This window comes from Vombatus ursinus, unplaced genomic scaffold (genome assembly GCF_900497805.2).
Source record: "Vombatus ursinus unplaced genomic scaffold, bare-nosed wombat genome assembly UNPS02014772.1, whole genome shotgun sequence".
In the NCBI taxonomy this organism is placed as follows: Eukaryota; Metazoa; Chordata; class Mammalia; order Diprotodontia; family Vombatidae; genus Vombatus; species Vombatus ursinus.
Window position 1 is genome coordinate 14,981,927 of NW_020954550.1, and position 12,446 is coordinate 14,994,372.

The 12,446-nt window shown below is 40.4% G+C and overlaps 1 protein-coding gene across 2 annotated transcripts; it reads left to right on the plus strand.

Annotated features, from left to right (window-relative positions):
- The first annotated feature begins 6,484 nt into the window (after positions 1 to 6,484).
- SMIM15 (small integral membrane protein 15) lies at positions 6,485 to 11,162 on the plus strand. 2 transcript variants are annotated; one of them, XM_027863489.1, is made up of 3 exons: positions 6,485 to 6,574; positions 7,791 to 7,859; positions 9,379 to 11,162. In XM_027863489.1, the coding sequence occupies exon 3, from the start codon at positions 9,404 to 9,406 to the stop codon at positions 9,626 to 9,628; it is 225 nt and encodes a 74-aa protein (XP_027719290.1). In that variant the 5' UTR covers positions 6,485 to 6,574; positions 7,791 to 7,859; positions 9,379 to 9,403; the 3' UTR covers positions 9,629 to 11,162. The 2 variants fall into 2 exon arrangements, with proteins under 2 accessions (XP_027719290.1, XP_027719291.1); XM_027863490.1 differs by lacking the exon at positions 6,485 to 6,574 and adding an exon at positions 6,625 to 6,653.
- Positions 11,163 to 12,446: the final 1,284 nt, after the last annotated feature.

The window sequence follows — 12,446 nt, forward strand, 5'->3', positions numbered from 1 at the left end:
TTACAGGACAAAGGAATGGGTGGGATGATAATAATATATAGTGAAACAGACTGAGAACTAATTGAAGATTATACTTGAAAAATATGATTATGGACCAATGACTATCTTAAGAGCTATAGTGGTATGTGACCCTGGCTTTCCTCAGTCCTATTAATTCCATCAGCAATTCTATTAAGTCCACTTGGGGGCAGTGTGGCACATTGGAAAGAGCACCGAGCATTTGAAATGAAGAGATCTGGGTTTGAATTCAGACTACTACTTACTACCTGTGACACCCTGGGCAAATAAATCATTTCACCTCTCTGCCAGGCTGTGGGAAAGTAGATTAGTAATGTTCAAGGTCACTATCTTTAAGTAACTTATCATCTAATAAGGAAGAAAAGACCTGGGGACAAATAACCCTCAAATACCCCAGTGGATCTGTGATCCATTCTCTTCTTTCCTTTCAGCTGTGGACCTGGCTTCTTCCTCCACAGAAGCAACTCAGGCCACTTGCTGTGAGATCCCTCTTCTTTACTCATCTCCAGTCCGTGACCATATGCTTCTTTTCTCCAGTCTCCAATGAAGAGGTAGCCCTTCTCTTCACCAAGGCTAGCCCTTCTGTATGGGGGGAAGGAGGGAGGGGGAAGCTGTGATGTTAGACGACATTAACAGAAATATAGTGTCCAGAATAAAGGAAATGAAAGTCCACTCCATTTCACATTGCACTTATTAGGTCACTCCTGAAGCACTGCATTCAATTCTCAATGTCTGATTTTAAGAGAAACACTGACAAACTGGAATATATCCTGCAGATGACCACAGAAAACGTGAAATTGTTATATAAGGAAAAGTTAAAGGACATAGGGATTGCTATCTCCCCTGGAATGTTCTTCCTCCTCACCACCACCTCCTGACTTCTTTCAAGACTCAGCTCATATCCTTTCCCAGTTTCATCTTCCTTCCCTCCCTTCTCCATTCCTTCAGCGGCTAGTGCCTTCCATCTGAGATTAGCCTCCATCTACTCTGCACATTTTTATATGTACATAGATGTTTGCAAATCGTCTCTCTCATTAGAGTGTGAGCTCCTTTACAGTAAAGACAATTTTTTTGCCTTTCTTTATATCCCTAGCTCCTAACACTTACGTGCCTGGCACATAATAAACACTTACTGCTTATTGGCCTCTTTCTTCAAAAAATGTAAATAGCTGGAAGGATTGACTGGGGGGGGGGGAATCGGACAAATGGGGTAGCAGGTTTTGACTCAATATACTTTAAAATTAATTTGAGTGTTTTCCTTCTACTACTTTCTCCCCTCCAATTGAGCAAATTAAAAAAGAAAAAAAAACACTCAATCTATAGGATGTACAGACAGGGAAAACAAATTCCCATACTGGCCATGTCTGAAAATAGATGTTGTTTCTGCATTATAAGGTCATCACTTTTTTATCCTGAGGTGAGTGGAACTTCAACATTGTTTTTTACATTCATGGATCATCACTGAGTTCTAAAGTTTTTCATAGTTGTTTTTCTCTGTTATCAATTTTCCTAGCTCTGATCACTTCACTCCACATCAGTTCATGGGTGTCTTCTGTGTCCTCTAAATCCATCCATTTCATAATTTCTTATGGCACAAGTTTCCCATTATATTCATATGCCACAATTGTTTAGCCATTCCAATTTTTGTTCTTTCCATGAAAAGAGCTGCTATATTTTTGTACATATAGATTCTTTTCCTATTTCTTTGAGGTATAGATCTAGCTGGGTCAAAAGGGCATGCACATTTTAGTAACTTTGGGGACACAGGTCCAAATTGCTTTCCAGAGTAGCTTGACCAATTCACAATGCCACCACCAACAGTGCATTAGTATGCCTGTTTTCTGCAGCTGTTCCCAAATTTGTCATCTTTGTCAGTCTAATAGATGTGAGGTAGAACCTCAAAGTGGCTCTAATTTGCACATTAGTGATTTAGAGTATTTTTTCATATGATTATTGATAGCCTGGAATTCATCCTTAGAAAACTTTCTGTTCATATTATTTCAACGTTTATCTATTGGGGACTACTCTGAGTACTATAAATTTGAATTAGTTTCTTATATATCTTGGTTATGAGACTTAGGGAAAGTTGCTGAAAATATTTTTTTCCCAATTACACATTTCTTTTCTAATTTTTACATTAGACTTGTATATAGAAACCTTAAATTTTATGTAATCAAAATTGCCTATTTTATCTTGTATAATCTTCTCTATTTAGACATGAAAGTTTCTATCCACAGATCTGAAAGATAATTTCTTCCTTACATCTCTAATCTGTTTATGATGTGACTTTTTATATCTGGGTGATATTTCCATTTGGAGCTTTGTGTAAGGTGAGAGGTGTTGGTCTAAACATAGTTTTTATGTTTCTGGCTCAATATAAGGAAGAACTTTCCCACAATTAGAAATATCAAAAAATATAATGCACCATTTCATTGGTACTGTGTTCCCTTTTTTTGGGAGTTTTTTTTTTTTCTTTTTGGCTAGGCAATGGGGTTAAGTGACTTGCCCACGGTCACACAGCTAGTAAGTGTTATGTATCTGAGGCCACATTTGAACTCAGGTCCTCCTGACTCCAGGGCCAGTTCTCTATCCACTGCACCACCTAGCTGCCCAGGGAGTTTTTAAATAGACACTAAATGATTACCTGCCATGAAATTTTGCAATGAACGGGTCAGACACTTGGCCTCTAAAGCAGAATGTAAGCTCCGTGAGGGTAAGAATGTTTATGTTTTAAGATGTTTTTCTTCATATTCCTAGGAACTAACAGTGCTTTGCACAAAACAGATGGCAGATAAATGTTTGTTGAATTAAATTAAAATCTCTCCTAACCACAAGAGAGCCTGTGCCACTGGGATAGGACTACCATGAGCAGCTACCAGTTTTGTCTCTTCCCAGTCCCCCTCCCTTCCTGTGTATCCAGTGCTTTCCTGAGATTTTTCCAAAACTCAGAGTAACTGGCAGAGGGATCAAACAGGCAAGAGTGTCTTTCCCAGGCTCAAAACAATTTAGTGAGATATGCTGACTGCCTGGAGAGCACACTTCGTGGAAAAGGAACTCAATTCTCTTGCTTAGCAACAAGAGAGGGCTAGGGAACTTTGAGATAAGCAGGTTTCTTCACAACACCTGAGGGGTCCCTCTGTGTTAACTAATTCAGGGGGCACAAGGGCTTTGACTTTCTTATTGCAAGATCCATAGGACTTTCATAAAGAAGATTCTGGGAGAAATGTCAACCACAGAGCATTGAGGAGTTCCTGGACCAAAGCAAGGTGTTCCTGTGCCAAGCTTAGATCTACAGGAACACAAGCAGATGGGGCAGTGAGGCAGAAGTGGAGTTATAGAGTAGTTTCTCGACCAAGCCAAGGACTTGTTTCAATCTAGAAGCTGTGGAAGGAAGAATCAAGGAACAAACCCAGACCTCAGCCTTCCCTTGCACTGTGAGTCATGTGGCTTGTGCAGGTCAGGTGGGGAATGTTAACTCCAATAATCCTACATATTTTCCCCACCTGTGAAGGACTAAGCTGAATGTACTGGTTCCACAGATTTTGCTAAGGATGCCAAAGACTGGATCTGGTCTCTGAGACATCAGCTTATGAGTTACTCATTCCCTAACTTATAATTCCATCATTAGTACAAGTAGTTCTATAAATTGTAAGGTAAGTGTTATAACGTAGCTCCAACAAATTTACCAGACTGAAGACATATACATTTGAATACTTTCACCAACTACCATTTTTGTTTCAATATGACAGGCTGAAGTGCAAATCAAACTTACATGTGTTCAAATTTCATCGATTTCATTAACCACCATACAAGTTTTTGACAATCAAATGGAAAAAAACAAAGTATTTCATAGGATCATAGATTTAGAGCTAGAAAGGACCTGGGAAGTGATCTTGAACAGCTGAAGCAAAGGCCTTCAGCTCCTTTAGTCTATCCTAATTACAACTAATCCTCATTTATTTGGTGTCCACTAAATCATAATTCTGACAGAGGCTTGGTTGACATTTAAATCCGTGACAGGCAGTTTGCTCCACCTGAAGGGAATAAACTCAGAGTTTAAGATCACAGCATTAGAGCCCCAAAAGGACCTTCGAAGTAGTTTAGTAACTAGTCCAATCCCTTCAATTTACAAGTGAGAAAACAGGCCCAGCTAGGTTAAATAATTAGCCTAAGGTCCCAAAGGCAATTCCAAGTCTCAGGCTCTTTTCACTACACCACACTACTCAAACTGTAATTATAATCCATCAATACCTGGTGCATGTTGGGTTAGTGCTTTGATAAACCAATGGTAGTGCCAGGTCTAGAATTTCAGTTTACTCATAGCAAGTTCAATATTGTTCCTACTGAAGCCAAGATTCTATGATGACTGAGCCTGAGTTATCTTGACATTATAAGAACCAAGATTTCTGGTTTCTTACACTCAGCACAACCATGTCTCTCCCTATTCATACCCTCAAATTTTCAGTTCTCCATTGAAACACAAAGTCAGGTTAGAGTTAGAGGGTGGATATGGCATTCATGCCATGGAAAACATGGCTTTAGTGGTTTCCACCTTTTCCCCCATCCTAAGTCCAATTACTTTTTTAAAGACAAGGAGGCACTAGGGTGGCCCACAAGGAAGACATTAACTAGGTGAAAGGATCCTCGAATAAAAGGTTGCTGGTCCATTTTATGTTAAAATAATACTGACTGCCCTTCAGGAACCATTACAAAAACAAGATAAGGCTATCTCCAGTGCACAAAAATTTAAATACACACAGCCAAGAAACTGAGACTTTTTTTTAATAGAAATTGCCAGGTATAGCCATGGCAGTCAAGGCTTAGAAACCATCATTTAAGTTTTCAAACAAGAATGTGTAAGAATACACCTGCTAGTGAGATAACAATCCTGAAAAAGAATTTTTATTAACTTAGATTAGTTGCCAACAGCCCGTTTCCTGGTAAATAACCACGACTGTTGTTATACATAAACTAGTTACACATGTCACTGCTTGTTCCTCATAGATCACTGTATATAGCTTTTAAAGATTAAAATCCAGCTTAAACTGGTACAGAAAATCAAGTTGTCTTGCAACACTTGCCAGACATAGTCAAACAGAGCTATTCAAGTAATTACAAAATTTGCTTACCAACCAAACCAGTGTTAATCTTTTATTTCCTGTAGATTGAGCTACATTAACTCACCCTTTCTGCTTGTTGACTTTTACATTTCTTTCATTTGTGTATTGAAAGATCAGCCACTGTGGGAACTCTAACACCGCCCCCCCCCCCCCATATTCAGCAACAATTACTCTGGAGAAGTAATAACCATTCTCTAGTGAGACCCTTTCTTTTCAAACCATTTTAAGGCAAAATGTGTCAAATTATTTTTTTAAACTTCCCTTTCGTGTAGAAAGGAAATTCTACCCAAATTTGTCCCTGATTGGCAACAGCCTTCTGCCTCCTTTATGAAACTCAAATAATAAAGTCCTGCAAAAAAATAAGGAAATTAGGAGAGGCAGCATAGGCTTGTGGAAGAAACACTGCGCTTGGAATAATAGGCTTAGAGAGGGTAGGAGGCTTGGAGATCTTCAGTCCTCTCTTTACTTACACAGGAAGAAACTGAGGTCCAGATAAATTAGGGTCACACAAAGTAGCAGAGCTGTGATTCAAATCCAGGTCCTTTGGATTTGAATCCAACAAATAAGGTTTTCTTTCCACTAAACCAGCACGGGTAAACATTCAAGATCTGACTCACTTCTTTAAAATAGGGATAATTAAACATGTCTTTCATTTACCTAGAACTTTAAGGTTTGCCAAGGACTGTATTTACATGATCCCATCGGATCCTCCAAGCCACCCCGCGAGGTAGGCCAGGCTCAGAGGGATTAAGGGCCAACACTACAGAGAAGGGTCCGAGGCGGGATTTGAACTCGGTTCGTCCCAGCTCAGGAGAGGCTGGCTGTTGCCCCCGGTGGAATTCTGCTTTGTGAGCCAGGAAGCACCGTCGGTGACCGCACCCTCCAGGGATCTCGGGGGTCTTGGGGACCCGAAGCCCCCCCCTTCCTGAGGGCCCAGTCCAGGCCCCGCGGCCCCACGGCCCCGCTTCTTCGCTCCGGGAGGGTCCGAGAGAACAAAGCCACAGCCCAGAGGGCTCAGCTCCGGCTCCAGCCTCTTCCTCTCCGCGCGCCTCGGGCCCAGGAAGGCCGGCTCCCTCTCCCCTCCCGTCCCCCCGCCCCTCGTCTACGCCTCTGCAGGAGGAAGCCCTTAAATTGAAGGAGGACAAACAAATGGCACGAACCCCGAAAGTCGCCAAGCCGGCTTCCCCACATTGACCCCGGACTTGAGGTCGCGGCCCCGCGTGGTCGCCGAGGAGGCCGGAAGTGAACCCGGCGCGCCGGGCCAGGCGGCCCCTCTAGCCCTCTCTGCCCCTCGGGCTTCCAGCCCAGCCCCGGCCCCTGCCCTCGCGTCCCCGCCCCCGCTCAACTCTATGGCCGAGCGGAAGGAGCCCGAGCTTCCTTCTTCCCGTTTCCGGTGGGTCGGCTGAGCCTGGGGAAGCCAGAGTTCCGCGAAGAAGGTGGGGAAGTGGGGAGGTGTGGGGGGGTGACTCCCCCGAGACCTGGCGGGGGTCGGCGGGAGCGCGAGGCCGCGGGCAGGTGGGCTCCGAGCTGGAGGCGCTGCCTCCTTGTCCGGCTGCTCCGGGCGAGGCGTGGGTGTGAGGGCGGCGGCGGCGGCGACGGCGCTTCCGGGAGGGGGGCACGGAGAAGGCCCGACCCTTCGGCCCTGGAAGCTCCAGTCCCGGGGTCCTGAGGCTTCCTGGGCTTGCCCATGCCCGGCCCCGGCGCCGCCGGCCCTTAGACTAGGAGGCTCCCACGCCAGTTTCCCGCTGTGGGACGAGGGAGTCTCCAGCCTCTTCGAGTGTTGGAGTCTCCGAGTGGTCCCTAGGGCAGGGGCGCAGGGTGGGAGGGTGGGGGAAGTAGCAAAAGAAAAAATAGAAAAGGAGGCACAAGTGGTGGGAGATGGTTGAATGCCCCGGGGACCCCATGGAGTGCATTTCCTTTTTGCTATAGTGGAAAACCTCGTGGCAGGGTGGCCCAGTGAGTGGATACTCTGGGCGGATGACGTAGATGGAGTCCTGCCTCTGATACTGACCCATACTGGCTGTGTGACCCTGGGCGAGTCATGTACTCCGGGCTGGACGCGCTTACATTCTTAAGTTGGAGAAAAGATATCAGCCTGCCTTAGAAGAGGAAATTTATTCATGGGAAATTCCCTAAAATAAATGAGATTACGTGGTCCAGTTGTCTCTCCTTATTCCCCCTATGGGAGGATACAACTCTTATCGTTTTAAGCCAGTTTAGCGTTGAGAAAGGCTAGTGTAGTAGAAGGGACCCTAGACTGGGAAGAAGATCCTACCACAGTTTACTCAGCCTGTTGTTCACCTCAAAAGGGGTTGCTAGTTATTGAGATAATTTGTGTGAAGGCATATTGTGAACTATACAGATGTTTGGCATTATTATTGTTATTTATTTTAATGATGTCATTTGGAAAGTTTGTTGAAAAAATGAATTAATTTGACCTGTTCTTTGCATGTCTCTTCAAATCTGCTGGTTTAGTCCTTCCTTACCACAATTACACTGTTCTCATCTCACTTTTACTGGTAGTAGCAGTTGGGTGTTGGTTTATAGTAACATATTAGGTATTGTAAAAGTTTGCTAAGAGATAAAAGGGACTGGAAGCTTAGTTTTCCATGGATATGACTAATTCAAATTTTTTTCATTTTTCACCATCAGTTTTCTAGTGTAAAACTTCAAGGTCCTCAACAGTGTCAGGAATGGTCCTGCTGTAACATCTTTGGAAAGGTAGTTACTTATTTTTTAAAGGTATTTTAATGACTGGATAAATAAATTACCAATAAACTGTGTGTACTGAATATAAATTCATTGGAGGCTTTATTCATGTGTATTAAATACAGCTAGGAAGGACAGAGATTTGGATGTAGTTGGTGTATGAAGGATGCATATAAATAACTTTAAAATTTATTATGATTACCTGAAATTTTTTTAACTGATTTTATTTTGTTCTTATTCTTACTTCCCCATTCTGCAATAGTTAAGTCTTCTAAAAATTCTGTTATTCTACAAGTATAATAGAAGTAGTAAAGACAAAAAAAAAACTGAGAGAAAAGACATGGGAGAAACCTGGATTAGTCTGCCAATCAATGGCTCTTTGGGTAAAATTAGGATAATATGGATCCCAATTGAATTTCTGTGGTTGAACATCCATGACCCATTCATATAAGGATACCTTCCTCCACCCCCAGAAACAGGTGCATAAATAATGAAAGGTACACAGCCCAGTCTCTTACATTAAATGGAAACTGCTTCTTTTTAACCTAGACCGAATACAAACTATATTGTCTCCCAACAACCCTTAAGTGTTTTTAAAATGCTGGGGACTAGCAAAGGACTATTTTTGCTTCTATTGCTGCTTGTCTTTATTAGTAGAGCTTGCTTAACCTCTTAGAGAGAAATGAAAAGGAAGTAGCAAGTATGAACCAGGCAGTAAACAGCATATTGTCATATACTTGAGGGGAAGCAAAGAGCCCTAAATGTGAAGTCAAATGAACCTAGATTCAAATTGAGCTTCTACCACTTAAACCCTATGTGACCTTAGACAAATCACTCAACTTCCCTTTAAAATGGACTAGATGGTCTCTGAGGTAACCTGCGAGCTCAAAATAGATAATTCTGTGACATGCTATTGGCATATGACTATGGACATTGTAACAACATGGACCTTTTATCCTCTCAGCCCCAGACATGAAGCTGCACTGCTGTACATTATTCATTTCAGCTCTAGGAGCATCTTCATGCCCATCATACTTTTGTTTTCATACAACAGATTGGCCATCTTTTGTGATGTAGTTATTGCCTGTACTAGATAGAATGTGTTTGCAAATTGACAAACTATATTCAGATTTTTCTTGGGAGAACTAAATGGACCTTAGGATTCTTAATGGCAGACTGCTGCCAGACGGCTTTTGTCTTGAATATAGCGACCATGTGTGAGAGTACTTTTAACTTTAATAAAAGTTAAAACAAATTAGAATGTTTATAGAGTCTTATTGCTGAAGTGAACTTCATATTCTCTCACTATATCCAAATGCCCAAAATAAATGATTTAATGCTTCTTTAAAAATCTATAATTTAAATACATAGTTTCAAATACATATTTACTTGATGTTCATTCAGTACTTTGTCATAATATGGTAATAGAAATAATGGGGAATTTGAGGGTTAAATAACTGCCTATGTAGATTTTTGTGTTTGTGATTTTCATATTTGGTTAACCAAGCAGACTTTCTCTGATTTTACATAGGATTTTTCCAAGGACAGCTACAGAGATGATTGATGTAAAAGCTTGGGCTGAGTATGTTGTGGAGTGGGCTGCAAAGGATCCATATGGCTTCCTTACTACAGTGATTTTGGCTCTGACTCCACTTTTTCTAGCAAGTGCAGTACTGTCTTGGAAACTGGCAAAGATGATTGAGGCCAGGGAAAAGGAGCAGAAGAAGAAACAAAGACGTCAAGAAAACATTGCAAAAGCCAAACGGCTAAAGAAGGATTGAGAGAAAAATTAGGTTAAGAAGAAAACCCTTCTCCATTAAAAAGTCTACAGTTAGAGAAAAATCATTCAAAATTATGCAGTTCTTGAAGAAACACTAGGGTGCTTTTGTTGTATTTTGTAACAGTGTTATCTTATCCAACTAAGTTTGACCATGTGAGAAAATTTAAATTCTAACCTCAATGCTATAACTAGTAATTTTTCAGCTTGGGTACAGGAGCTTCTTGGTGCCTGTCAACTGATATTTATACTGCAAATTCCTTAACTCATTTTGCCTTTGCTTTCTGGTAGTTCATGCGCTAAAGTGAATCTTATGTTAGAGAAGAAAATGTCTTAAGAATGTGAATTGTTGTCTAATAATGGCTTAAGTTTGGGATCCTATTTATGGACAAAGATTTGGAAAATTGAAAATTAAGGGTTTTTTTCCCCACTGGGGGACAGGAAAAATATTCTTCAGTTATTTTTTTTTTTAAACACTATTTTCGTGACACTTGGATGAATCTATGATTCATTCTGTTGTGTAATTTGCTCCACTAGGGCAGATCACTTCCCTTGCATGTTTTCTTCATCCTCTGCAATTGTTGTTGATGTCATTCCATAAATCTTTCAGAGGATCCACCCAATGGGCTAGCTGTCTTCCTCTAGTTCTTTTAATATTGGTGCTTGGGAGAACCAATGTAGACTTGGGCTATCTGTCTTGTCTCCTCACTATTAAACTAGCCTACCTCCTTTTCTGATCATGCGTGTCCAGATGATGTACTTCATCCTATCCTACAGTTCTTATTCACATTTGTTTCTTTGATATGGAATCATTTCTGGGAGCAAAAGCAAATCTTGATCAAGTAACAGTTTTGGTTTCTGCATTGTTAATGTTAACTACACTTGGAAAATACTGGCAATGTGACTGTAAGACATTTCATATTTGCTTAATTTTAACACACTGTAGAATTGTTCCGTGCTTTCTTTTTTGACTACATAGCATATTATATATTACTCAAACAGAATTATGTGCAGTTATAAAGACTGCTATCCATCTTAGGAATCACCTGCAGAGAAGAATTTAGGATTGCTGTAAATATGCCAGACTTAATAGGATCCAGCTTATCCATACTCGTATTGTACATAAGAGTGAAATGGTTTAAAAAAAAAGTTTTGTTAGATGATTCTTCAAATACATACTTTTTTATCTATTATTTCATTTTTAACCTATGTGGTGGCAGTCAGGTAACTTCATGTTAAAGGTCAGTTTCTTGAGGCATCTTGAAAACAAGTCCCAAAGACAAAACAAAGCCCTTTTTCATTTGCTCTGTTGGGATGGAAAGACAACAAGGTATGCAAATTAAATTAGAATGAAAATAGTTTTGTTTTTTTAAAAGTTTCAAGCAAAAGGCTAAAAATAAGTATTTCTCCTTCCCTTTGTGAAAAATAATTGTTTAGTTAAATTTTGTGTATGCTTTTTATGACCTAGTACACTATTAAACTTTAATGGCTATGATCATTTTTTCATTTTAAATAAATTAAAAAATTTTTAAAGTGTGTTAATCTAGTTATCCTAATTTAAGAAACAAATTAGTTATATAAATAAATTTGATACTTTTTTAAGATGTGGATTGTCTTCATATTTATTAACTGTGATGCAAATTGTTTTTATCAAAATACTGCACAAATTTGATCAAAATGAGAAATCTGTCTGAAAATTTACCACATTTCTGAGAATGGCATAGACCATTGTAACCATTGAACTTCCTAAGGAGTAACACTTATACTAAATCTGCAAGGTGTCCGAAGATCATTTTTTAATCTCTCTTCCTTCTTTTACCCTGTAGTTGATGCTCATGTTGAGTGAATGTCTACTTTATCATACTTTAACACTATCTTTCATAGGGAATTGATATCTGGACCACTGGTAGGACGTGTGCTTTTGAGTTTTCATTGTTGATGCTTTCTGCTTCTCCTTACACTGTACAAGTCATAACTTCCTGGGTGCAACAAGAATTTTTTTTTTTTGACTAGACAGTGACTTACCCAGGGTCACACAGCTAGTAAATGTTATGTGTCTGAAGCCAGATTTAAACTCAGGTCCTCCTGATTCCAGGGCTGGTGCTCTATCCACTGTGCCACCTAGCTGCCCCCAACAAGAATCTTAGTGTTGAACATTATATTAGTATTTGAACATTCTTTCAAAGCAAGTTTTAGGGTTGGTTGGTTTATTTCTGCTGCAGTAATTCATGACTATTGGTCTTTTGGTCAGTATTTCCCACCAGTCCTCACAATTGAAATGTGTAATAAATTCTACCCCTGTGTTATTCCAGTATTTGGAATTTGGGCTCCCAAGTTAAAGAACTATACCAACTGTTTGTCATGGTTCTTTCAGTTTTGTCCAAGACTTATGATACCTTCCTATGAAAATGAGAGAACTACAAAGTGCTAACCAATTGCTTGGAAAAAAGGTTTTGCTGCATCGTTTAAAAGTGAGCCATAGAATAGCTCCAAATGTTTTCTCGAGAACTCTCGAAACAGGAAATGTTTACTCTGCATCTACTATGTGAGGCCAAGCTGGAACCTTGAATATGAAAATGAAAAATTCTTGCTATCAAGGAGCTAACATAAAGGGTGTGGGGGAGAGGTCTGTATGGTACAACATGACATGTAAATACAGGGTAATTTGAGGAGAAAAAAACCTTAATCACTGGAGGTGCCAGGTTAGACTTCCTGAGTGATTTGGAAAGAACCTAAGAATTCTTAGAAGCAGAAGTGAGGCGAGAATACACTGAAGACATCAAGGATGTGGATGGAAATTAGAGGTGGAATTACAGGTTCAG